This window comes from Eublepharis macularius, chromosome 5 (assembly GCF_028583425.1).
Source record: "Eublepharis macularius isolate TG4126 chromosome 5, MPM_Emac_v1.0, whole genome shotgun sequence".
Classification (NCBI taxonomy): domain Eukaryota; kingdom Metazoa; phylum Chordata; class Lepidosauria; order Squamata; family Eublepharidae; genus Eublepharis; species Eublepharis macularius.
The window spans coordinates 15,902,084-15,928,762 of record NC_072794.1 but is presented as its reverse complement, the minus strand read 5'-3'; the positions used below and the strand labels follow the sequence as shown (position 1 = coordinate 15,928,762).

The following is a 26,679-nucleotide window of genomic DNA, read 5'->3' as shown; positions in this document are numbered from 1 at the left end:
GGAATAGAGAGGAACACAGGAAAAACTCTGTGCATAGATAGCTGGATGATGCTGATATTTATAATGTACCTTGGAAATCTCAACACAGTACCAAACTCTGGAGGGGGGGGGGAACCTTTCAAACAGGCTTGGGTGTAGACTGACAATCCATTGACATGTGGGGAAAAAGGCAAAAATGGGACCCCAAAAGTGACCTACAAATATTTAAATAAATTGATAAAATAGCACACAGAATCTGCTGTGATATTAGCATCCTGAGTTCAAATTAGGGATGCTTTCAAGATTATCCTGATCTGGATTTTTTCCCAGGTTTTGCCATTCTGAATTACCTGGCTTTGTTTCTCGAGTGGAACTGATGCATGGTTTTGACATTTTTTGTATTCTTCCCTGTCTGCAGCTAATAAGAGACAGTTACCATGCAAATATCTGAAACTAAGAATGCCGTCTGTTATCTAGCATCCTTAGCAACGCTTCACATTTGAACAACTAGGGATTTCAGTAAAAATCCACACAAACAGCCATATGTTCTGTGCTTTTCAGGAGGCCGAGAATTAATGGTGGTGTGTAGCATCTGGAATGCCTGTAGAATCTGGGATGCTGTTCCATTATTTGGGTGGAGGGTTTAAAAGAGCGTTGGATGTAAACCAGCCCAGGGAATAATTAGAAGATATTGGAGGACTAAATTTGATGGTGATGGCGATGATGGTGCAGAACAGTAACAATAACAGTAACAACAACAGCAAGGGGTGGAGAAATCAGGTAGCCAAAGGATGTCAGGCATTGCATTGAAAGACTGAGGGAACAGAAAGCCCCATGGTCTCTTATGCTGTGGTTGACTCTCATACCTCATCCCTAAGTTATAATTCTCCTGTTATGGAAATGATTCCACCTCCTGGGTATTTGGGGTCATCGGAGTGGTTAGCAGAGCTCCCACGTGTCTGAATTTTTATGAGGTGGGTCTTGGAGCACAAGGAATAGCTGTCATTCCTCTTGCTGTTGCCATCCAGATATTGACGAGTGTGAAGACAACCCAGATATCTGTGATGGAGGCCAGTGTACCAACATCCCAGGGGAATATCGGTGCCTCTGCTTTGATGGTTTCATGGCTTCCTTGGACATGAAGATGTGTATAGGTAAGGAAAAGGCCTGCAGAGCCAAGCAGGTATCAGATATAATGGTAGAAATTTGTTCAAGGTTTGGAGCATGGAGACCAGATATCTATCTGTCCACCCTATCTGTCTGTCTACTTTCTCACAGAGACTCAAGGCAGGTTACAAAATGTAAAACAATGCAATCAGACAGCATTAGACAACCAATAAACAATGCAGGACCAGGGTTATAGAATTAGAGAACAATGCAACGAGAACTACCTGAGGCAAGGTATACTATAAACTATGCATAAAGAATTATAAGGTTATAAGATAACGCAGTTAAAGCAGATGATACCTACAGGAATCATTGCAGCTGATTACAATCTTCTTCCATTATAAGGTCTCCGTCTTATATGCAATGGGAAAGTGACAGAGCAGGAATAACATTTAAAGGGTTGATCAAAGTACAAAATTAAAGATGGAAGGAATGAGTATTTCTCAGGTACCCAGCATTATGAGAGGTTGATGGAATGTTGGAGTCCGGGGAAAGGACAGCAGACATCTGAATAGCATCCATATGGTTGAAACAAAGCTTCATGAGATAATCTGCCCTTAGTAATAAGCACACTAGAGGGAAGGTGGCATGATATAGCCCCATCTCATCAGATCTTGGAACTTAAGCGGGGTCAACATTTGATGGGCAACCGCCAAGATAGACTATGCAGAGGAAGGCAATGGCAAACCACCTCTGCTTCTCACTTGCCTTGAAAGCCCCTTGCTGGGGTTGCCATAAGTCAATCGTGACTTGATGTATGTTCGTACTTGATGTATGTTCATACTTGATGTATGTACGTAGCCATACACATGAGTGTGGTCTTTGGAAGCTTGAGGTGTTGCAGGAAGCTCTGGATTTGGGTGAGAGTTTCTTCTGAATGTGATTCTCTTCTCCCTGCAGACGTGAATGAGTGTGACCTGAACCCCAACATCTGCTTGCATGGGGACTGCGAAAACACCAAAGGGTCTTTCATCTGTCACTGCCAGCTTGGTTACTTTGTCAAGAAAGGCACAACGGGTTGTACAGGTACATGAGATCTGGGGTGGGATATGGCAATTCGGTCACCAAGATGAAGGGTATGGAGGCCCAAACCTCCAACTGTAGTTGCCTCCCCCAGCAACTGGTAGCCACAATATACTACCCCTAAACATGGAGGTTCTTCTCAAAGCCATTGGTGCAAAAAGCCTTGGGCTGTTTATGAAGGATGTTCTGTGGGGCACAACAAGAAAGGGGGCAATCTGATGCTTGGGTTAAGAATAAGATAACTGAGCAGGAGATAAAATTATGAGCAGACTGGTGAGGTGGAAGGAAATCTTTCTTCTCAACATTTGAAGGGCTCTGCTAAATCGGCCAAAGGCCCATCCAGACCAGCACTCTGTTACCCACAGTGGCCAGCCAGAGGTTTCTGGGAAGTCCTTGAGCCACACAGAAAAGCAACAGCTCTCCCCTGTTTATCATCCCGTGTTTCTCCCCCCAGGTATATTGCTGCAGCACATGGAGGTTCTGTTTAGCTGTTGAGCCTAATAGCTAGTGATACACATCCTCCAGCTTTGCAAAATCCCCTCTTGAAGCCTTCTAATTCAATAACCCTCATGACCTCTTGTAGCGGCGAATTCCGTAAGCTAACTCAATGTTGCTTGTACCAAATTTCGTGGAATTGGAGTACATTCTGTGAAAATGGTTGGTCGTAAGTTCAGCACTGGGCAAAGGAAGCATTTTTATAGTATTCAGTGAACTGATGTCACTTCCATGCCCTGGACCGGAACGTACTGATCTTCTGCGCTCTCCTCCAGATATTGATGAATGTGAGATCGGTGCACACAACTGCGACATGCACGCTTCCTGTATCAACATCCCTGGGAGCTTCAGGTGCAAGTGCCGGACTGGATGGCTGGGTGAAGGCCTCAAGTGCAATGGTGAGTGGTCAGAGCCAGCAAGCTTCCATGATTGTGTATCGATTCAAACCTGGGTCTTCCAGATCCACTCTAACTACTACACAACTCTACACTGCACTGGAAGCGACAGTTGGAAAGGGCACGTGGTGTGGCTGTGCCTCTGGAGATTGCACAGCTCCTTCACTGCCATTTCTGTGGGGTGGTTTTGAAGGGGGGTTAAGCTGAGATGATGCTGTGCCCCAGCACTTACTTTAAGTGTCAGGTTCCAGCCTTGAAATAAGGGAAAACAGCAATGCCTCTGAGCACATGCAGAGTGTTTCTCCTTCTTCACTGTGTGTGTGTTGTGTACAGTCAAAGTTGCCTTCAACCTATGGCGATCCTATGAATGAAAGATCTCCAAAACGTCCTATTATTTACAGACTTGCTCATATCTTGCAAACCTTTTTCACTAAGCACCTATATATCCTTCCCCCTCCAAAACACACATTTCAAGGTTTAGATTTAAAAGTCTAGTTCTCACTGAAACTGGTAAAGAAAAAATGCCAGCACGTAGAAATCTTGCATGTAAAAGAAAATGCTAAATTAGACATATTTTCAATGACGTGCAACATTTCTGTGCACAGGGATTAGGCACACTATCTTGTCATAAAAAGTAGAGTGTCAATAGAAAGGCTAAGCTATAACTGGGTTCACTGCCATGTTAGTTTTCTGTGTACAGGTAATAAAATGCTTCTCCAAGCACAAAAATTCCCTGAAGCTAGAAGGTTAGAATGTTAATTAACTTTCTCCCTGACACTCTAGGTATCTAAATGCAAGGATTTTGGTTTTGACTGATTATTTCCACTTTGAAAACTGAGGTGTCAGGAAGAAGGCTCTTTATTGACAAGATAGCTTTTCACATGCAGGGAGTTTGAAGACTTCTCCAAGTGTGTGAGTTTGCTGCAAAGGTGTGTACATTAGGAGCCTGTTTTTCAGTCTGCTTGACTCTCTGTTTTTCCCCTCTCTGCTCCCTGCAGACCTGGATGAGTGTGCTACAGAAGCACACAGCTGCAACTTGAATGCCAACTGCCTGAACACCCCAGGATCATATCGCTGTGCCTGCCGGGAAGGTTTCAACGGAGACGGTTTCTCCTGCTCGGGTACATTTGCTTTTGGACCCCAAGTTGGAAGGGAAGGGCAGGATTATTGAGCTGTAATTGGCTCGGAAGAAAGGGGCCATCAGGGGCCCCTTTCATGCACCGAATTTTTCAGCCATCTCTGGACTGCCTACCCCCACCCCATCTACATGAGACCTGCCCACCCTCAGCCTGAGCACCCTCTCATAGAAGAACCAGGGGCCAGGACAGAAAGATCTGCAGCCCCGCTGTTTCACTGGTTCACCATAGCCATGTGCCTAACAGGTCACCATTCCTGGCTGGCAGGCAGCCTTGTCAGGGTGGAGACGGGTAAACACAGGCATCCTTGGAATAAAGCTGCTCCCGGACGTGAAAGCATCCGGGTTGAACTCTCCAAAAAGGTGGCTGTAGATTTTGGAAGTGTTTGATAGGCCATTTCCAAAACGTGCATATGCACACACGTAGAGGTTCCTGCCCGTGTCGTCCCACCACTCCTTCCCCCTCCCCAAACCACAAGCCTTCACCTTTGCAAAAAGTCAACCTGTCATGGTGAATGTGGTCCCCCAGCCAGCGGCTTCCTTCCCTGTAAATTACACTTCTCAATCTGTCCCAACATGACTGGCCACCCAGGTGAATGGGAATTGCCATTTTTGTGGCTTCCCAATTTCAATCAGAAAAAAGTTACAATTCCCACCAATCCTGGCAATCCAATAAATTCTGAGTATGTGCCAAGATAAACTACCTACCTGCTGTTTGCTTGAAGACGAACGCTGCAGTCTGCACAGGTGGGAAGGCAGCGGCAATACTGCTTACTTTTAAATAGCAAAGAACTGGGCAATTTGAGTGTATGGGATACTCGACTTGATGGGAAATGAGCACTGCAAGCAAAATAAGATTCGTTTTTTTAGCATGTTATGTTGCAACATCACGAGCGGTGAAGTCGCTGGATTTTGTAGTAATCTGATTTGGCATACAAATTGGTTCCGTTTGCAATACCCGGTATATTACAAATTGAGTATTTATATTTTTCCTCCCAGAGGCTCTTCCGTAGCCTGGAAAGTAAGTTGAGATTCTGCAGATGCATTCAGGGCAGCCAGGCAGCTTCTTTTTAGGTACATGCTCAGTGCGGGAGAACTTTTCATTGAACTACTCGGCAGATTCGATTGAAAATATTTCTGCGCGTGCATGCCAAGTCTCACCTCTCTTTATTTTGGGGGGCCAAATCTGGGCAATAGCTACAGCTCAGACAGAGGGGCAGCTCAAAACAATAACCTGAGACTCTGCAGCCAACATTATGAGCTGGGGAACAAATCTCAGAACAACAGCAAACTTTTTTTCCTGAGAGTTCTTAGAAAATGCTCACAAATATTGAACCCGTTCCAAACTGAGCTAATCACAGGGGGTTTTTGGAAAGCACTCCTCAACCGATTCAGGAGCCTGATCTTTTCTCCTCATGTGCGCCTTGACAGATGTGGATGAATGCGCAGACAACATCAACCTCTGCGAAAACGGGCAGTGCCTCAATGCCCCTGGAGGATACCGCTGCGAGTGCGAAATGGGCTTCAATCCCACAGAGGACAGCAAGGCCTGCCAAGGTAAGGGAAAAAAAGGATTCTTGGGCTGAAGCTTTCTGAAATGACTTGACCAGCAGTTAAGCACTCCTTTGCAAGACCAAGGCTCCCGTTGGGTCATTTGAGGGAGCGACAGAGAGTGATGGAATTTGAGGAGCAAAGGTTACAGACAGAGAGAGTGAAGTACTAAGGAGGAAGGCCATGGAGAGCTTTGAAGGACCGGTCTGCCCAGTGCCCATATTTTTTCTTAATTTTTGCCAGGAGGGGGAATCGTGTTTCAATTATGCCCACGTAAATTCCTAGAATTGTTAGGTAACTCCTTCCTCAGAATGTTAAATCTCTGAGCAGGGAAGGAATGCATCTTGTCTCTAACATGCCTGCGTGTTTTTTTCTCTCTTTTGTTATTAATAATAAATAACAAACCAACTATTTACATAGAAAGTAAAAGCTTGACTACAGATACAAATTTGGCAATAGTCTTTACATGCGGGATTAGGTACATACACAATTAGTAGTAAAGATGAGAAAGAAATACATTGCTCGTTCAAAGAAGTTCCAAAAGATTATTTGCAGATATCAAAAGTACTCTACAGTGTGCCCTTGTATTCATCTCCAGGTAGGTATTTTACTAATCATAGGTTTTGATAGACTGTATGAATGCAGTCTAATTTTACTCATTATCAGATTGTTGTAATAAGTTATCTCTAGACATATAGTCAATAATTGGGTCCCATTTGGTTGCAAAGTTTGTTTCTCTAGGGAAATGTTCAGCTCTAAAAATGGTATCGTAGATTTTCTCTTGAATGTAGTGGTCAAAGGTTCTCGTTTTCCAAGTATCTATAGTTGGAACATTTGGAGATTTCCAATTTCTTGCAATTAATGATTTAGCCACCACTAATAGTGTGCTGATGAGCTCGTTACTAACCGTAGGTATTTCCATAGAGTCCCATTGATCCAATAGTATTATTTCTGGATGTAGAGGGACCAAAAAGCCTGTTATGATCTTAATATTTTCTAACACTTCTGTCCAAAAGATTTGTATTTGGGGGCACTCCCACCAGCAATGATAAAAGGTGCCGATATTACCACATTTCTTCCAGCACTGTGGTGATCTATTTGAGGAAATTAAAGATAATCGTTTAGGTGTTAAGTACCATCTGTGAAGGATTTTAAAAGAGAGTATTTTAGTTGAAATTGTTCTGGAACATGCATGTTAATGTGTGTGCACGAATGCAGAGGGGCTAAGGAGTGTGCAACCTGTCATGTCATGGCCAGATTGGGAAATAGCATCATACATCATTTCCAGCTGAGAAAACAGAAGTGATGTCACTGCATTGTATGACGCACTAGGAATTCTCTGGATATCTGTGCTAAAAACCATGAAGATAAGGGGGATTCCTAGAGCGTCATGCAGTGTGGTGGCATCACTTCTGGTTTTTCAGCTGTTTGCACAGTTTTTCATGTGGCACCTATTCCCCCTCCTGTTTCCCCCATTGAGCACCAGGGTTGGGGAGGACAGGGAGTGCCAGTAGGGAATCCCCTGCCAGAAGCAGGCAAATGGCAACCTTACCAGCAAGATATTCTGAGCTGCTGATAAGGTACTGCAGGCAACTTTGAAAAATCTGAAGCAAAAGAGGCAGTTCTTTGGCTTTTATATCCTTGGCAGGTCTAATAGCAGAGGCAGAGGGTGGGGGGTGCTCAGGTAGGGTTCCTTACCCTGAGAATTGTGGAGTGTTCCAAACGAGTCCCTGCTTTCATGTCAGAAGCTCTGCTGTTGTAGATACGGCTCCTCTGAAGATCTATTTCTTGCAGATATCGACGAGTGCACCTTCCAGAACATCTGCGTGTTCGGCACCTGTCAGAACCTGCCGGGCATGTTCCGTTGTGCCTGTGATGATGGTTATGAGCTAGACAGGAGTGGAGGCAATTGCACAGGTAAGCAACGCTGCTTAGAGTAAGTGGTTGGCATATTTATGGGCAAGTAGGAGGCATCACGTGCCACAGGTCAGCATCACATGCCACAGGTCATGGCTGAGCAGGCTACATGGATGGTGATCATCAGGCCTATTGGCCCTTTGCTAGATTGTAAGTTGAAGGAAAGAGAGGCATTTTGGATAGCCCAGGAGAGCCTGATCTCGTCCGATCTTTTTAGTAATGCAAATGTATGCATTGATGAAACACTGCCAAGAATGCATACTTGATTTGAGTGTAGGTATGATTTCCTTTGAATTTTTGGGCCTCTCTTTTACTGATGTGCTCATGACTCTTGACAAATGATATGTACGGATGTCACAAATGAGGTGTGTGTCTGATGTACATTATTTTATTATTGTGCTTGTGTGCACTATAGAGTGGTGGGAAGGGGAGATATGCATGAATTTGAGGCAACGGGGAGCCATAATTGTGCAGCATTCTGAACAAAATTTGGAAGAAAAAAAAAACCGTTAGGGCCTTGCTTTGATTTGGGAAGCAAGAGCCGGTAATGCAGAATGCGACAACTGGGGAAGAAATTCAGACAGGAGAATTTTAGAAGCTGTTGTTGAAGGACATAGGAGAGAGGAAGGCTTCACTTCACCTGAATTTTCAAACTGTTCCACTTCAGACATCAACGAGTGTGCCGACCCGGTGAACTGCATCAACGGACTCTGCGTCAATACTCCTGGCAGCTATTTGTGCAACTGCCCGCAAGACTTTGAGCTGAACCCCACTGGAGTGGGGTGTGTAGGTAAGGGTGGTCTGGGGAGGGGGTGTCAGGAGTAGGGGGACAGCAAATATCAAGGCCAAGGTTGAACTTTGTAGTACAACTGGTCAAGACCAGTTTGAGGGTCGTGGTACATTGGACGAACAGAAGCAGAGCCCTGTTGGATGAAATCAAATGCCCATCTAGTCCAGCTTCCGGCTTCCCACAATGACCAGCCATGACACTTCTGGGAAGCCCACGAGCAGGACATGAAGTCAACAGCTGGACTCTGGCACTCCAGAGGTAGACTGCCTCTGAAAACGGAGGTTCCATTTAGAAGTTGCAAATAATAGCCATTAATGTAGGCAGATCCTCCATGGATTTGTCTTCTCCACTCAGAAAGCTATTTCAACCAATGACTGTGATCTTCCCCAAGTCAGTTTGGAGTTGCACGAAGAAGGAATTGCTTTTGTCTGCCCAGCTATTTCACTAGGCCCCCTCTAATTCTTGCATGGTGTGGGAGGGAACAAAAATTTCTCTCAAATCACTTTCTCCACATCATCTGTAATTCTATTGTCCCCGTGTACCCTTATTTATCTTTTTTCTAAAGTAAAAAACTTCCTGACAGCTCGTTCTTTCCCCCAATAGCTCATTGGTAGAACTCTTGCTTAGCAAAAGATCCCAGATGCAATTCCAGCATCTCTTTTTAAAAAGATCTTACATCACAAATCAGGGAAGACCTTTCCCCCTTAAGAGTCTGGGGAGCTCCCCTGCTAGCCAATCACAAGACTGGGTTGGATGAACCAATGGTTACACCTGTCTTAAATGTATTCTGTGCCCCATGTTCTCCCTCCTGTCAGACACCCGCGTTGGGAATTGTTTCCTGGATACTCAGGACCGGGGTGATGGTGGGATCTCGTGCAGCGCGGAGATCGGAGTAGGGGTCACCAGGGCATCTTGTTGCTGCTCGCTGGGCCGGGCATGGGGCAACCCTTGTGAACTTTGCCCCCCTGCCAATACTAGTAAGTACAGAGGGTGAATTTGCACAGGGAATCATGCAGCTGTTGTTTACATTTCATCTCCTTTGACCATTTTTGCAAGGCGCTGAAGCAGGGTCTAAAAGATAATGGCTATTGTCGTTCCCCCCACCCCCCGCAGAAAAAAAGATTTTGCACTAAACCTCATTGCCAGCTAGAGGCAAGTCTTGGTCCTCAACTGAGCTATGCTGACTAAAACTGGCTCTCGCCAGTCACCTAATGTTTCCACCAACTGATTTGTGGATTAAACCAATTTTAAGCATACAGGTGGAAAGCAACTGCTTTAAGATCAGGGCTTTTTTTCAGCTGGAATGCGGTGGAACGGAGTTCCGGAACCTCTTGAAAAGGGTCACATGGCTGGTGGCCCCGCCCCCTGATCTCTAGACAGAGGGGAGTTTAGATTGCTCTCCGTGCCACTGAGCGGCACAGAGGGCAATCTAAACTCCCCTCTGTCTGGAGATCAGGGGGCGGGGCCACCAGCCATGTGACCATTTTTTCCAAGGGCAACCCACTGAGTTCCCCCACCTCTTTTCCCAGAAAAAAAGCCCTGGATCATGGGCCAAACTGTCCTGGCTTGGGAGAATTCCTTTCTGCCCCCTCCCACTGCAATTGGCCCTTGAGTGTGAGCAAAGCCCATTGAACTTACCCATCCCCAAAGGACTTTTAAAAATTTTTAGATTCAAGATTGTGCCCTGCAACGTTTAAAAATGGAAGTGAAGGAGGGGGAGGAAAGGGGGGAAAGAGGGAGGGGGAGGAAAAGAAACGAATGAAAGGAAAATAATCTAGAAGAAACAGAATCAAAAGAGGAAAGAAAGAGGCAATGGATTTACAAGGAAGAAAAGAGAAGGAGAGGGACAGGCAGACTGACCCAGATTTGAATATCGGTTTATCTGGACACGACTTTTGCAGTTAGTTGAGGTGGGGGGGGGGGAGTGTTTGGTTTGATTGGCTGCTGGGCCTTTTCTACTCAATGGTTAATTGGTAACAGTTCTTATTTTGTTTTTAATGACAATGGTAGGTTATAAATTCTGAAAGGAAGGGAGAAAGGGGTGAAATGTGTAGACAGACAGATAGGTGAGGGGAGAAAAGAAGGGGAGCTTCACATCGGACAATGGGATCAAGTCCGACATCTCTTTTCTGGGCTCTAGAGAGTAGCAGCACTTGGAGACAAACCAGAGAAGATGGTAAGAGGTCCATTGATGGAGTTTTAGGGCCTTTTTTATCACTAAACAGCAACCATGCGAGAATTCAGCTGAGATCAGGACCACGAGGTGGGAAATAAGTGGCCGTTTCTTGACCTCAGACACACACACCAGAACTGCTTTTTCCCCATTGGAGAAATAAAATATTTATGTTTCCTGCAATGGGGCAAATAACATTTCTGGGGGGGGGAGTCTTTTATTTATTTATTTATTTATTTATTTATTTATTTATTTATTTATTTATGTCATTTATAGTCCATCTTTCTCACTGAGACTCAAGGCAGATTATACGGTGTGAGATTAGCACAGTCAGTATCAAGGACATTTCAATAAATAATGCCATAGGGTAAATAAAAATAAGTTTACAAAGACATAGCATTAGCGAGAATCCAGTATGGAGATGAAGGAATGCTGAAACAGCATGAGCAATTCTAGGACTGACATTAGACAACAGCGAACTGCCTCATAGTGTCATGCTTAAAACGACAGGTAATACATAGGAACACATACTTAACACATACTCCTGGCTTTCCATAAACGATGCAAAACCGAACTACTCAAAAAGGCTTTTTACTCAAATGGGAGGGCTGTACTGTAGGGATGGGGTCTCAGATGCTTCGCTAATGAGTTAGGGACCATAGACTTCATCACTATATTGCCTTACATATTATCTGTTCCTTTAAATATGTACTCCTATGTTCCACCAGTGCTCCATGTTGTCTAATGTTAGTCCTAGAATTGATTATGTTCTGCTTCAGTATTTTTTCTACTCTGATTTGGATTCTTGCTAATACTGTCTTTTAAACTTGTATCTATTTACCCTATGGCATTGTTTATGGAAATGTCCAGGGTTCATTTCGAGGGGGAACACATAGGAACGCAGTTCCGGCAGTTCCCCAAATAGGTCACATGTCAGATGGCCCCGCCCACCTGACTCTCAGCCATTTGGGGCCCTTTTTGGCCTGTATTGGGGCTGCTGAAATGGCCTGGATCGGGTCTCTGACAGATGGTGGGTCACTCTTCAGCTCATCAGCGGCCCGATCCTGACCACTCTGGGCCCCTTTTCAGCCATTTTCAGCCCCTTTTTGCCATTTTGGGCCCAATTTTGGCCCTGAATGGCCAGGATTGGGTCCAAAACAGCCAGAATAGGTGATGTCAGGGGGTGTGGCATATGCAAATCAGTTATACTAATGACACACTTCTGGTGATGGCAAGAGGCATGGCATATGCTAATGAGTTGTGCTAATGAGTTCCTCCAGCTCTTTTTCTACTAAATGACCCCTGGAAATGTCCCTGCTACTGTATTAAAGTGTACTTAGATCCAGAGGAGTTAGCCATGTTAGTCTGCAGTAGCAAAAGAGTCCAGTAGCACCTTTAAGACTAACCAACTTTACTGTAGCATAAGCTTTCGAGAACCACAGTTCTCTTCGTCAAGAGAACTGTGGTTCTCAAAAGCTTGTGCTACAGTAAAGTTGGTTAGTCTTAAAGGTGCTACTGTACTGAAATGTACTTGATACTGATTGCACTAATCTCATACTGTGTAATCCGCCTTGAGTCTCAGTGAGAAAGGCGGACTATAAATGAAATAAATAAATAAATAAATAAAGCAACAGGTAGGATGTAAGGCAACATAGCGGTGAAGTCTATGGTACCTAACTCATTAGTGAAGCATCTCTTTGTTTGAAGTTAGGACTGCAGTGCAGGGGGGAAGAGCAAAATCCCTGTTTAGCCCTGTTCCAACCCTATTTGGGCTGGTCCCCCACGGTGGATCTTGAATGGTTTGACCCATGGAATAAAAGGAAGTAGAGAGAGGAGATGCAGAAGATGCGGCAGCTAAAAAGGATATCCACCAGTAACCAACTTCTCATTTCACAGCGGAATACAAGACCTTGTGTCCAGGCGGCGAAGGGTTCCGACCCAACCCCATCACAGTCATTTTGGAAGGTAAGGATTGCTGAGCAACACCTGGAAAAGGAAGCAGCAGGCCTCTCCCAGTGGCCTCAGGAGGAGAATCCTGTAGTCTTTTGTGTGATCTCTCCTCATCCCGTTCCCTTGGGCAAGTTGCTAATTCGGTACAAATGAAGCTCCCTTCGCTTCCTTTTCTTCCCCACAGACATTGACGAGTGCCAGGAGCTGCCAGGCCTCTGCCAAGGGGGGAATTGCGTTAATACCTTTGGGAGCTTCCAGTGTGAATGTCCCTTGGGCTACTACCTTAATGAGGATACCCGCATTTGTGAAGGTACTGTGTGGGTGTTTTTGAGAGAGAGAGTGCACACGATGTGCTAGCCACAGTCACTGAGAAAGCTCATGGAATTTTAGGCACCAGCATCATGCCTGAGTGTTGAGAGAAGAATAGAAATAAGCAGAGTCGGAGCTAAAATTATTGTTGCGGGTGTTGGAAAGTTGAAAGATATATATTTGCCTTCCAGTGGCAGCAAGCAGAAGCTGGATTTCATGCTCAGATTTTTAAATAATTTTGAATTCTCTGTGGATTTTAGCCACTTTTGAAGTTCATATATGCAGGAGAGAGTGATTGTTTAAAATTCTCTGGATCTGAGTATCTCTTTGCTTGAAGCTGTGAATGACATGCTGCTGTCTCCTGGGGCGCATGCACTAGAAATCCTGCTTTGTTCCAGTTTTGAAATTTATACACAACCTTGCATAAATGCCATTTTCTGCAGCATTCAGATTGCTTGCCTTTTTTCCCCCGTGATGTTACTCATGCTGTACGGAGAAGCAACTTCAATGTGATTACATATACAGTAGTACTGAAGTTCTTTTTGCATGACGCATCAGGAGTGCATGAGAAAAACACCAAGTGAAAAGCTTGGATCAAAAATCGCAATTTGTACCCAATCCTGTCTTGGAAAGCAATGCAAAATGTATCATACTAGCTCACATATCATGGGAGATGATGTGTTGGCTCTGACCAGGAAGTAACTGACTCTGAGAGTCTCTGTACACAAGACATCTGACACGTGAAGAACATGTGATGGGAGATGTAATGGTAGCCTGGAAGGGTACTTTTAAAAAGACAGAGCCAGCAGCAGGGAAAAGGGTTTGCTATATACTGGAGCTGTGTGAAGGGGCTACACAATGCCAGAAGGGAAAGTTCAGCCCGTTATAACCTCTCCAGGTCCAAGCCCGGCTCTGGAAGGCAGCTCCAGCCCATTTCCATTCCTCGCTGTCATCTGGTTGCAATCCCACCCAGTTTTAGATTAGATACGTGAAATTGACACAGCCTTCAGGGAGGCAAAGATGAAATTGACAAACCCTCTAAGGAGCAACTTCCACCAGCTCTATCTTTTTAAACTGCCCTTCCCGGATAACATTACATCTCCCTACATTTGACAAATAGCAGCCAAGGTGTCTTGTACTGAGAGACTCTGAATGTGTGAAGGAAAGTAGGAACACAAGACTCATTCCTGAAATTCCAGAGCATGGCATGGAAGACTGGGAATGTTGAATTGAATGTTGGCTGCCTTCTCAGGGCTCAGAGGTCTCCTGTTAAATGGCAAGTCTGGGCCAATGATCTAGACATTCTGGAGTAACATTTTTGCTTTTCACACACACCCTCCAGATATTGATGAGTGCTCAGCACACATAGGAATCTGCGGACCAGGGACCTGCTATAACACCTTGGGGAACTACACCTGTGTCTGCCCTCCAGAGTATATGCAAGTGAATGGAGGAAACAACTGTATGGGTAAGGAGAAAGGGGTATGGAAATAGCCCAACCAGCCCCTCCCAGTGGGGGGAGACATCCCCCCTGACCTGTACTTATTAAATCTCAGCCGTCCTGCCCGCAGACCTTGGGAATGTTTTTGAGATGTGGGCTGCAATGTGAGCCACCTGGGATGCTTTTAGTGCAATATTTTAATCATATGATCATTACCAATGTTTTATTATATGTTTTTTTATATGTATTTATATGTTGTGAATCTGCTCTGAGCCTGCTTGCAGGGAAAGCGGACTATAAATAAAATAAAATAAATTGAAACGTGAAGCATCCAAACTAGGAAAAGTTCTGCTGGATCAGACCCAAGGTCCATTTAGTGCAGCATCTTGGTTCCCAAAGTAGCCAAAGACATCCTCCAAGAAGCCATCAAGGAAGGCAGGGTGACTCCTCTGCCACTACCACCCCTCAAAACCCAGATATTCACAAGTACACTGGCTTTGTATCCTGCAAGTTTCTTTGTTAGCTAGGCCAGCATTTCTTCCAGGGAGCCACAAGTTGGGCATAATGGCGGCGGTGATTCGGAGGTAGACTACTCCTGAACACAGAGGTTCTATTTAGCAATATTGGCAAACCAACATTTACGTGTTTAGTTTAGAGATTTATAACCTGCCTTTCTGCTTTTACAAGGGTGGGGTGGGGTGGATGGGAACCAAGGCAGCTTTTGTCCGGTCCAAAGTCGTGGACTTGGATTTTGAAAATTAACTGAATTTTTAGGAATGAAAATGATCTCTTCTAATATTACCAGCAAGAGAACAGTTGCCAAAACTATTCAGTGATTTTAAAACTGACAACTGAATTAAAGGTTCTTGATAAGATTCTTTCTCTTGTAATAGCTGGGATGGAGGGAGTCTTTGGCCAGGTTGCAAATTCTTTCAATATCATTCTGTGAGGAAAGAATTGGCACCCGTTAGAATTCTCTCTTCTGCTCTGCTCCCAGATTTAAAGCATGCCCTCTGTAAGATCTGGCAGGCTGGGAAGCATTTCCCCTATTTCCTCAGAACGACTCTGGGTGCAGTGTTTGCTTGTCCTTTCAGACATGAGGAAGAGCCTGTGCTACCGCAACTTCAACGACACCTGTGAGAACGAACTTTCCTTCAACATGACCAAGAAGATGTGCTGTTGTTCCTACAATATTGGGAAAGCTTGGAACAAACCTTGCGAGCCGTGCCCCACTCCTGCCAGCCGTAAGTGAGCCTCTTCGTCGGGACTTGTGGAGGGAGAGATGGGGTTTGTGGCTTCCCACGTCTCTGAATCCTTCTGAATTGCTTTGCAAGAGCTGAGCTTATTTATGCTAAGATCACCTTGCAAGTCCTCCTCTTCTCTGCCAGTGATTTCCATGAAGTCTTAAAGCCTCTGAAGCAATGTTCTGCTGCGTGCTAAGGTGCTTGTTCCTAAACCTGAGTTGCTGGCTGGCTCACACCTCAGGTCTTATGAATTTCTCCTGCCACAGGGAGTGCCATTGATGAGCCGTGAGTTCAAACCCTCCCCAGTGCTATTTCATATTTCAATGAGGTTTTTATGTATTCTGCTGCTGGCTTTTGATGTGCTTTTCAATATAATTGTAACCTTTGCATTTGTTTGATCCTTTGTTTTAATCTTTAGTTGTTGTGAACCTCCTCTTCATTTTATACTTTGAGAGTAGAATATATCAACTCATTAAATAAATAAAATCAGAACTCCTTTGCCAAATTAAGATACTCTATGCTAAACCAGGGTTGCTAGGCAGCTCACGCCTCAGGTCTTGCAAGGAGAATTTCTTGTGCCACACTTGAGAGATGGAGAGCAGTAGCTATCCCGTTCTCTTGCAGCTGAGTACCAGATCCTCTGTGGCAACCAGGCTCCTGGATTCATCATTGATATCCACACTGGAAAACCAATTGGTAAGTAAACCCCAAACCCCAGTCTTCTTCTCTTTTTCCGGTTAATAAAGTTTTCTCAGGTCCGCCATCCCTTCCAAAACATGATTTAACGCAAAAGATTTACCTAGAATGGGAAGACCTCAGAGAAATCTCTTGCAGCAGTTGGTTATCACAGCTAGGATGACTTTAGCTCAAAACTGCAAACAAGAAGCTATTCCATCTCTGAGGCAATGATTGAACAAAGTCTAGTACGAACAAGACTACAACATATAAATATATGGGGACATGGAAATCATGGCCAGCTTCAAGTTTTGTAGATATTTGGCCTCCTTCTGCCAAATATTTGCATTGCATTAACATATGTTGTGAAGTACGACAAATACTAGAATGCGTTTAGTAGTGGATAAGTTCTATCTTTGAGTTGTTGTGAAGACTTGTATTATAGAGTTGGATATTGTGTTTGTTGCAGAGTTAAATAAACAAACAAACCATAAACAGGCTGAGACTGACCAGGAAAGAGATCTTGGGGTCATGGTGGATCACTTACTGGAACCATTCACTGAAATCTTTCCGGGCAATAGTGTTACAAAAGCTCAAAATATATGCTAAAGCAGGGGTTCCCAACACGGTGCCCATAGGCACAATTGTGCCAGCCAACACCTTTCCTTGTATCCACCAAGTGTTTTTAGGAAATGGGTGGGGCCAGGTGGGTCTTTTGACCAGCAGGGCTTCTGATTGGCCACTGGAGATTTGATCGGCTGTGCAGATGTTTAAAAACCATTGCTTTAGCAGAAGCTGCTTCCACAGCACAGGGATCTTCACTGTGTGACAAGGTATGCTGTAGCAGCCATTTTGTGGCTGGCTCCATCTCCTGCATTAGCCATTTTCTGGCAGCCATTTTATTTCTGCACCCACCACAATGTGTCAAAATTCCAAATGTGTTTGCAGGCTCAAAAAGGTTGGGAACCCTGGTGCTAGGAAAGGTAGAAAACTAAACAGCCGGTATCATACTGCCATCTGGTATGGTATGGCCATCTGGAATAACTATACAGTTCTGGAAACTATATCTCAAAAAGGATATTGTCAGGTTTGAAAATGTGCAAACAGGACAATCTTAGGATTGGAGCACCTTCCCTACAAGGAAAAGCTAGGTACTTTGGGATTTATTTTTAACAGGGCTTTTTTTCTTGGAAAAGAGGTGGTGGAACTCAGTGGTTGCCAGCACAGGGGGCAACTCTTGGTGAGAGGTAGTGCCCCTGGGTACTACATGTGCATGTGCAAAGTGCGTACACACTCCCAGGACCACAGAATGATGTCACTTTGGGTCAGCTGGAACAAGGGGATAGTTTTTTTAAAGTTTAAATCGCCCTCAGTGAAAATGGTCACATGGCTGGTGGCCCCGCCCCCGGATCTCTAGACATGGCTGAGGCGGCACAGAAGGCAATCTAAACTCCCCTCTGTCTGGAGATCAGGGGGCGGGGCCACCAGCCATGTGACCATTTTCAAGAGGTGCCAGAACTCTGTTCCACCACGTTCCAGCTGAAAAAAAGCCCTGAGAGAAAGCACGCCAAATTGGTGGAGGGGGGAGCACTACAGAGATTTATGAAATTCCACATTAGGTAGATAAAGTAGATAGAATGAACTCCCCCCACCCAATACTTGGGGTCACCTGAGGCATTTGGATGATAAATTAGAGACACAAAAGAAAGTACTTCCCTCAATGTGTAAATAGTATAGGGAACATGCTACTACAGGTCGTTGTGGCCATTAACTGAGATAGCTTGAAAAGCGTCTCAAAGTACAATCCTGTGGAGAGTTACTCCAGTCTAAAGCCATTAACTTCAGTGGGCTTAGACTAGAGTAACTCTGCATAGGATTGCACTGTCAGTAAATGAATGGAGGAAGAGAGGTCCCATGATGGCTTGTCTACCCTGGTCTTGGGAAGTCTCCTATGTAGCAGAGTACAGGGTCAGAAATAACCAAGACTGAGGGGGTGGGAAAACCACCTTCTCCTCTGTGAACCAGCTGGAACCATCATCAGAACATTTTCTCTGCGTTGTCCTCCTCAGTCTTCCAGAAACAGGACGTTTTCTGTTGTGTCCCCGCCTCACCTCCCCCAGGAAAATTCACCCAGTTCCATTATTGTTGACTTTGGGGTGCCAGGCAAACTCTGTCCTGTAGGGGCTGAGTTTGTTACCTTGTTTCTCCATGCCAGACCTGTGATTGCCATAAATTGTGCCGCTTTTCCTTATTCAAGTTTTAGAGCCAATGTCGCCATTTTAATCCAAATCGCCATTTGTCAAGGGCATATTGGTTTGGAGTCTTTGAATTGTAAGCCCTCTTGGATGCTCGTTGGGGCAGAACGATGCCAGGACATATTTATATTTTTTTGAAAATTCATGGGGATTGGTGCGAATGGGAAGATTATCTGTTTCTGCCTGTCAATTTCTCCCATCTCTAATTTGCCATGTCTCTGCAGATATCGACGAATGCAGCGAGATCCCAGCCATTTGCACCAACGGGGTTTGCATCAACCAGATTGGCAGCTTCCGTTGCGAGTGCCCCATCGGATTTAGTTACAACAACATCCTGCTGATCTGTGAAGGTATCACTCATGGCCACGGGGAGTGGATTGGGGAGGGAAAGGAGGTGAGTGCGAGACAGGTTGTAGCAGCGCTGAGGTTGGAGAAGGTAGTGCCAGAGATCAGTATCCTGGAAAGGATGAAACCTAAGGACCTAACTACATATATTACACTGTTTCCAGGTCTTCCACGGGTCCTGCCATACCAGACATGTACTATGAGTTCCACACTGAAACTTAATATTCAGTTGCATGCTTTTCTTTCTTTCTCCCCTTCAGACATTGATGAGTGCAGCAGTGGAGACAACCTGTGTCAACGAAATGCCGATTGCCTGAACATCCCAGGCAGTTACAGGTGCGAGTGCTCTTCTGGATACAAGCTGTCACCCAGCGGAGCATGTGTGGGTAAGACTGGAGATATTTATTTGCCCCCCAAAGACCAAGGTCTCTTGCTGGGCAGTCAATAGCCCTGAAGGATGAACATAGCCTCCAGGGTCTTTTGTGAATACTTCATGCACATCCTTGATTAGATGTGGCATCCGGAAGTCACGGCCATGTTTGTGTATGGCCATCTTCAATGCTGATCAAATGAACTACCAACATTCTCTGAATCCGTCCCACCCTGGATTTTGAAGTATTAAATTACCCAGTTTTGTTTCTTAAGTGGGACCAACGAATTATGAATCCTCAGTTATTTCATTCATGTGCCATTCATTATTTCATCCATGCGCCTTGAGCCATGCCATTTTTCATTGTTCCATTCATGCACCATGGCTTACAATTCCTTTGCCCACTTGTGCCTACTTCCCCTTCTGTGTAACTGATGCACACTGGCACGTATATACCTAAAAAAGAGCAATCTTGATATGATTGTTTCAAGGATCCTTGTTGCATTGTCCCAATGCTCAGGAGTGCATATGCACACAGAAAGAGTTGCACGTGTAATTGCATTCAGATTGCTTTTTGGATGTTTTCTCAAAGCACATTGGTAGCAAAGAGGGGGAAAGACACACGTGAAAACAAGGACCAAGAAATGGTACATGCTTTAATTCTGGAATTAATTTTGTAAATTCTGTGTTAAAAAGAAAATAGAGCTGCTACAGACAGAAATTCCGGAGCGACAGAAGAATGGAATAGGGAAATCCACTAACTCCTACCAACATAAAAAATGTAACTCAGGTGAACACTTCCACACAGGCAAATGTGATCATATATTTGCACTGTCTGTAGAAGTCAAATTAGGTAGCATTGCCTAGCTTTTGGGGAGGCCTGGTGTTGTTTTTCTGCTTAGGCAAAGTCTCTAGGTAGTAAAAGGTCTAGATGACCTCTTCTTTATTTTCTTCTTCCTGCCTTTCTTGACTCTCCTGGTTCAAACTGTTGCATTACCCCTGTCTCAGTTCCCACATCTGTAAAATGGGTATCACTTTTAGGCTTCCCATATAATAACTATGAAGTCCTTAGCAAACCAAATGTGATAAGGGATAGTGGTGCCTTCCCCAATAAGGGTCAAGTCATGATGAGAGGATTTCCCAGAGTTCTCTCTGCTTTCCAGAGACAATGTTTAGCACTTCCTCCTTTCATTTGTCTGGGTTGTTGTTTGCTATTTTCCTTTCTTCCAGGCCGTAATGAATGCCAAGAGATCCCCAATGTCTGCAGCCATGGGGACTGTGTCGACACAGAAGGGAGCTACCTTTGCATCTGCTACAATGGATTCAAGGCCACTGGGGACCTAACAATGTGCATGGGTGTGTAGGTGCATGGAGGAGAGGGAAGCACTGCGAGTTCAATTGATTGAAAGGATTTATATAACTGCCTGCCTACGTGAAAAAAAATCTGACCATGTGGTTTAGTGGTATGAGCGTTCCACTAGGATCTGGGAGACCCCAGTCTCAATTTTCACTCAGCCATGGGTGACCTTGGACCAGTCCCACACACAGAGGCATAGCGTGGAGGGGGCTAAGGGGGCGGCTGCCCCTGGTGCAAAATTTTGAGGGGGTGCCACGTCCACAGCCCCGCAGGGAGCACCACTTCGCTGCTGCCACCTGCCTTGGCGCCCAGCAAGCTGGGTGCCCCAGCAGGCAGCCCGCCTCCCCACTCTCCTCCCTGCCCCTTTTCCAGCACTGTTGCCTACCTTGGCGCCCAGCAAGGCAGGTGGGGAGGGGAGCAGGTGGGGCGGCCCACCTCCCCCGCCCCTTACCTCTTTGCTGCAGCTGCTCGCGTCGCTGCCATCAGCTCAGCGCCCAGTGGCAGTGTGGGCAGCTGCGGCAAAGCGGTAAGGGATGGGGAGCATCCCGAACTACGGAAGCGCTCCCGGGGGGGGGGGGGCGCTCCTGCGCGATGACATCATGAAATGATGTCATCATGCAGGGCCGGAGCGCACACGTGCTTTGCATGCACACACAGGGCGAGGATGGCCTCCACCTGCCCCGGGCGTCCGTGGACCATGCTATGCCGCTGCCCACACTCTCAGCCTAATCTACCTTAGAGGGCTGTTGTGTGGATAAATTGGAGGAGAAGGGAATGATGTATGCTGCTTTGGGTCCCCATGAGGGGGAGAAGACAGAATATAAATGAAATAAATAGCTAAATAAATATGTTAGTGAAAAGATCCCTCAGGATCAATCAATGTAAAGCAGCGGGAGAAAAAACCACAATGCCATCAAACTAGTGTGGCAGTTACAATGTCAGATTGGAGGCACCCAGGTTCAAATTTCCATTCTGGTCTCAAACAAATGAGACAAAAGTCAAGTGTTTCCTTAATCCAAAAGTTGTGAAATGCCAGCTCACTTGTCTTCAATTTACCTCAAGGCCAGGCAGGGAAAAAAGAAAGGATTCCATTGCTGCTCAGTTTCAATATTTGAAACCAGCTGTCTTGCGCTGGGGTTAGCGCTTTCAGTCAGAAAATATGTCTTTAAAATATGAATATAGCAGAGGGAAAATGGGTTTATTAGATTAGTAAAACTAAGCAAAGATTGAAGGAGTAAATCCCCGCTCCCTTCTCTGCACAGACCTTAGGCAAACTGAGGCTGCTCAAGCTTGTGGTTTGCGTTGTATGAGTGAACCAGGACGTGTGATCTTTGTATCTTCGTTTGATCCTCAGTAGGTTTGTAAATAAAGTACATGGCTGTAGGGTACAAATAAAACACTGTTAACAATAATTTAATAATCCATACAAATAGCTAGTTGTGAAATACCACACAATGACAGTAACAACTTTCAGTTGTGGAAATTCCACATATTTCTTCCGATAGGTGAGAACCCTAAGGCAGTAACAGTTCTAGTACACAACTCTTGTTTCTGCAGTAGTAAATCCAATTCTGATGGGTTGCCGCTCCATTCTTATGTTGAAGCAGTCTTTATCAGAATTCCTCTTATCTTATAATTCCAACTACATCAATAAATCCAAGTACATCAATAAACCTCAGTAGGTTTGCCAATCTCCAGGTGGGACTTGGAAATCTCCTGGAATTGCAAATGGTCTCCAGACTACAAAGATCAGTTCCCCCTGTAGAAAAGGCTACTTTGGAGGGTGAACTGTATGGCGTTATACCTTGCTGAGCTCCCTCTCTTCCCCAAATTTCACACTTCCCAGGCTCTACTCCCAAATCTCCAAGACTTTCCCAATTTGGAATTGGCAACCCTAGCCCTTAGCCATCAAGTTCACTGGTTGATGGAGTAAAAGTGAGCCGGGACTAACTAGAGGCAGGAAAGCAGCCAAAACGGTATCTCTCATCTTCTGCTTCGAACACCCTGAGAGAGACTGTACTGGGGTGGATTCTACCTCTGTCCTACCAAAGTGGGAAGCCTTCTTTCAGCCTACGGAGATTTTTCCGACTTAGGTGGAGGAAGAGTCCCTTAAGTTCAAGGAAAACTCTTTAGGCTGCAGGAAAGGCTGTATGGAGGATGGTTAGATCCAACCCACTGAGATGCCATTTAAGTTACTTTCACCTCTGTGGGCTAACCTTGGGCCAGCGTAACCTACTTCATAAGGTTACGTTATGTGGACCCAATGGAAGAATGGCTGACCCATGTAGCCCTTGGAAAGAGGAAAGGGCCACAATGAGATATGGCGGCACAACATCTTAAAGCCAAAAATGCCCCACAACCTCAGTATCTCAATGTAAAACTAGGCTGTTATTCTCCAAGGCACTATGGAATAGTATTCTGCCTGGAGGGCAGAAAAGGTGATGGTACCCTTAACGCTGTAGGGAGAGATTTTCACAATCAGAAAAAGTGATGGTAACCTTAACTCTGTAAGGAGAGATTTTCACAATAAAGGGGTATCGCCTGGGAAAACGGTAACCAGTTCATTTTACAACTAATCTCAAATCCCCAGCCAATTCCTGCGAATGGAAGCAGTCCTTCAGGGACTTTCGAAGCAAGTCATTTGGGCCCATTTGGAACCAATTTTCACTCATTTTCTTAATCCCTGAGGCTCGTTTCCCAAAAATCTAAAGGAGAACATCAAAAAACGGGAATCTTCTAGCAAGTTTACAGACTGAAAATGGCCGATGGTATGTTAGAAGTTATGTTAGAAGAGATCTGTATGTGAGGCTAGAAAAAGAAGAACTTCCAAACAGATGGGCCAAAAGGTACCGACTTTGACGTTTGGGAGATCTCCTTTGGAGATACCAGCATTGAACCTGGGACATCCCACATCCCAAGCTGGTGATCTTTCACTGAACTAGGCTCTTCCAGCTACAAATGGAAGATCAAGCTGAAGATTTTTGCTCCAGGACTTGCAAAGCTGCCTTCTGCAGTCAGACCATTGTTCTATCTTGCTTAATGTTGGCTCCTCTGACTGATTGTGGCTTTCCAGGGTCTCAAGCAGAGGAAGGTCTTTCTGAACAGCTGAATTTCTTTCCTTGGAGATTGAACTGGGGGCCTTCTTGGTGCAAAGCAGGTGCTCTGAGCACTGACCTACCATGTTATAACAGCTTTTGAGATCCCTTTTCAATTTCCAATACAAATCCCCAAGCGACTGCTTCAGTTCTCATCACAGACCAGCCACTTGTTTTCCCAGCCCCCAGGAGAAGGTGATTATAATTCTGGCCTGCCCTACAGGTTTGTTGTACTTTGAACATGGGACAGTGTTATGCAAAGGATTTCTGTCAGTTCCCATCTTCTGTTTTTCTCCCTGCAGACATTGATGAGTGTGACCGCCAGCCCTGTGGGAATGGTACTTGCAAGAATACCGTTGGGTCCTACAACTGCCTCTGCTTCCCTGGCTTTGAGCTGACCCACAACAACGATTGCATGGGTAAGAGAGTCTGGGCTGGCATGGTGCAGGTGCAAGAGGCCTTAGGCAAGTTTTGAACAGGAATGCATTTCTCCCCAGATTTCAGAGTTCTAAATGAACTGGGCTGTTTTGGCGGAGACATTTTATTCCACCTTTGCTTCCAGATGGAAGCACTTCTTTTTTTTCTTTTTTTTTTTGAGTATCCACATGGCATCTTCCTTCAGTCATCCACTTTCCAAGTCTCCCTTTGCTTTGTGCCGATCTTTTTTGAAAAAACACAGCCCAAGTGCATTTGCGCACTGTTTGAAAAGAAAGGTGCATATTTTCAATGGTCCTGCCCATGTTGGCACCATTTTCTTTTCATCACTCCCTCTCTGTTACCGTTTTTCCCATTGCATCAACAGAGGGCTTGGGAGGGAACTTTTTAAAATTGTTAGTTGCTATTACACTGTACTACAAAGACATTATAATGATCTATTGCCATGATCGATTAGTTCTTCTGGATTCTCAGCTTTCATTACAAAGAAAAAAGTAAAACTCTAGCTCTTCTTGTTGTGGAGATATAAGGATAAAGGTGCAGGTTTTTTGTCCACATATCCCAGAAAGGAATGGGAAAGAGAAGTTGCAAAACATCTGGAGAGGGGCAAGAATTCACTGCTCAATCAAACATTGCACCATTGATGTTGCAAATTCGTCTTCATTCACTACAGCAATGAAAGTAATACAAAATTGCCACTGTGCGGCTACAACCACAGTCTTGAGCACGCATGGATACTCACAGTGCTCCATCCCTTCGCATCTTTTTCCTCCTCTGTAACTAGTGAACACACATTGATTAAACATTGGGTGTGACTGTGCATACATGTATCAGAATTCTTGGAGGCGGGGTGTTTTAACCCATGCACAACAGTAAAATGCCACATGAAAAGAATCATATGTACAATCAAATCATATTATCAGTTCACACAGCAGTGAGGGGAGATGCAGATTAATGGGAAACTGTGGGAAATTGCATAGTCTCAATTGTTGAATGAATTTTTAAAATTCTCCAAGTTAAAGCAGAAAGAAGTGGGACAGCACAGATCAGAGCCAATTTGCCCATTATTCACATTTGAAAATATTCACTCTCTCTTCCCCTCTTGCTCTCTCCGCAGATATTGATGAGTGCTCTTCTCTAGCTGGGCAGGTGTGCCGAAACGGGCAGTGTATCAACAATATCGGCTCCTTCCGTTGTCTCTGCCAGGAGGGCTATGACCACACGGCAGACGGCAAGAATTGCGTTGGTGGGTGTCTTCCAAATCTTGATTCTATGGGGAAGTCCCATCCAAGTGCCATGTGGTCAGAGTATGTCAAGGAGGTGCAATTCTCCTGGATTTTCAAATGACCTCGATTCCATGATCGAACCCCAAGTGCAAAGCTGTCATACAAAACCTTGATAACTCTCTACAGAGTAGGGAGGAAAAGCCAAAATAAGTTATCCTGTCTCCCTCTCTGTGTGTCTTACCCTCACCTCGAGTGAGATGGGACCAAGCAAGCACATCCACATTTATCTGAGGATGCCGGAGAAGGGGAGGGGAAATAAGATGCTTGCAGTGCCCCATTTCTGCCACTAGGGGCAGCTTGTCTCCATTCTGACCTCTTGCTGCCTTCCACTTTCAGTGTGGTAAATAGACTCGATCAGCCTGTTGCTGTTTTTTCTTTGCAGACATCAACGAATGTGTTAGCCTTCCAGGAACATGTTCTCCGGGGACCTGCCAGAACTTGGAAGGCTCCTTCCGCTGCATCTGCCCCCCAGGCTACGAGGTGCAGAATGACAATTGCATTGGTAAGACATAAGACGAGCAATCAAGCAATCTTATTCCCCGCAGTGGAAATCCAGATGCTTCCAGGAGGCTCACAAACCAGGACGTGAAAACTATAGTCCTCTGCCATTGTATGCTTTCCAGCAGCTGTTGTTCACAGGTAGACTGCTCCTGGAGCATCTATTGAGCAAGAATGGCTAAATAGCCACTGATAGACATCATCCATCCATCCATTGATAAGTGTGTAAGGATAGTCCAACAAGACCAGACCAAAGGTCTCTCTATCTAGTGCAGATGCATAGAGAAGCAGAATAAAGAGGCCAAAGCTTTCTCTCTGTTATTGCAATTGTTATTCTGAGCTACACAGCTTCTGAACATGGAGGTTCCATTTAAATATCATGGCTGGAAGTCTCCCCTTTCATAAATTTTGTTGAACCCCTTTGATAGTCGTGTATGCCAGTGACTTTTGCCACATGACTTCTGTCCTGTGGCAGAAAAATCCCCTCACAAACCCCTCACAAACCATATGCTACTTCTTCCCTGAGAGTAGTACTGCCACAATCACTCACACCACCTTGCCAACAAAGCCAGCCCAACCAGAATTGGTATGGGGGAGAGGTGGGAACCTCCCTGCCGATGGTGCAGCCGATCTGTCTCTGATGGGTTACAGATATCAACGAGTGCGCCGAGGAGCCAAACATCTGCCTCTTTGGAACCTGCACCAACACTCCAGGAACGTTCCAGTGCATCTGCCCACCGGGCTTCGTGCTGTCTGACAACGGTCGGCGCTGCTTTGGTACGTGCCATTCTGTA

General features: G+C 45.1%; 1 protein-coding gene across 1 annotated transcript in view; it reads left to right on the top strand.

The window, feature by feature from the left end:
- The window catches only part of FBN3 (fibrillin 3), a 163,573-nt gene that overhangs the window by 113,558 nt on the left and 23,336 nt on the right, over positions 1–26,679 (top strand). Inside the window, exons 29-48 of the mRNA XM_054979993.1 lie at positions 1,008–1,133; positions 2,047–2,172; positions 2,940–3,062; positions 4,058–4,180; positions 5,626–5,751; positions 7,540–7,662; positions 8,330–8,452; positions 9,268–9,429; positions 12,522–12,590; positions 12,760–12,885; positions 14,227–14,352; positions 15,420–15,569; positions 16,194–16,265; positions 18,724–18,849; positions 19,105–19,230; positions 20,445–20,570; positions 23,969–24,085; positions 25,219–25,347; positions 25,770–25,889; positions 26,537–26,662. Of these exons, the coding sequence (XP_054835968.1) occupies positions 1,008–1,133; positions 2,047–2,172; positions 2,940–3,062; positions 4,058–4,180; positions 5,626–5,751; positions 7,540–7,662; positions 8,330–8,452; positions 9,268–9,429; positions 12,522–12,590; positions 12,760–12,885; positions 14,227–14,352; positions 15,420–15,569; positions 16,194–16,265; positions 18,724–18,849; positions 19,105–19,230; positions 20,445–20,570; positions 23,969–24,085; positions 25,219–25,347; positions 25,770–25,889; positions 26,537–26,662 (2,445 nt within the window). The remainder of the gene's footprint in view (positions 1–1,007; positions 1,134–2,046; positions 2,173–2,939; positions 3,063–4,057; positions 4,181–5,625; positions 5,752–7,539; positions 7,663–8,329; positions 8,453–9,267; positions 9,430–12,521; positions 12,591–12,759; positions 12,886–14,226; positions 14,353–15,419; positions 15,570–16,193; positions 16,266–18,723; positions 18,850–19,104; positions 19,231–20,444; positions 20,571–23,968; positions 24,086–25,218; positions 25,348–25,769; positions 25,890–26,536; positions 26,663–26,679) is intronic.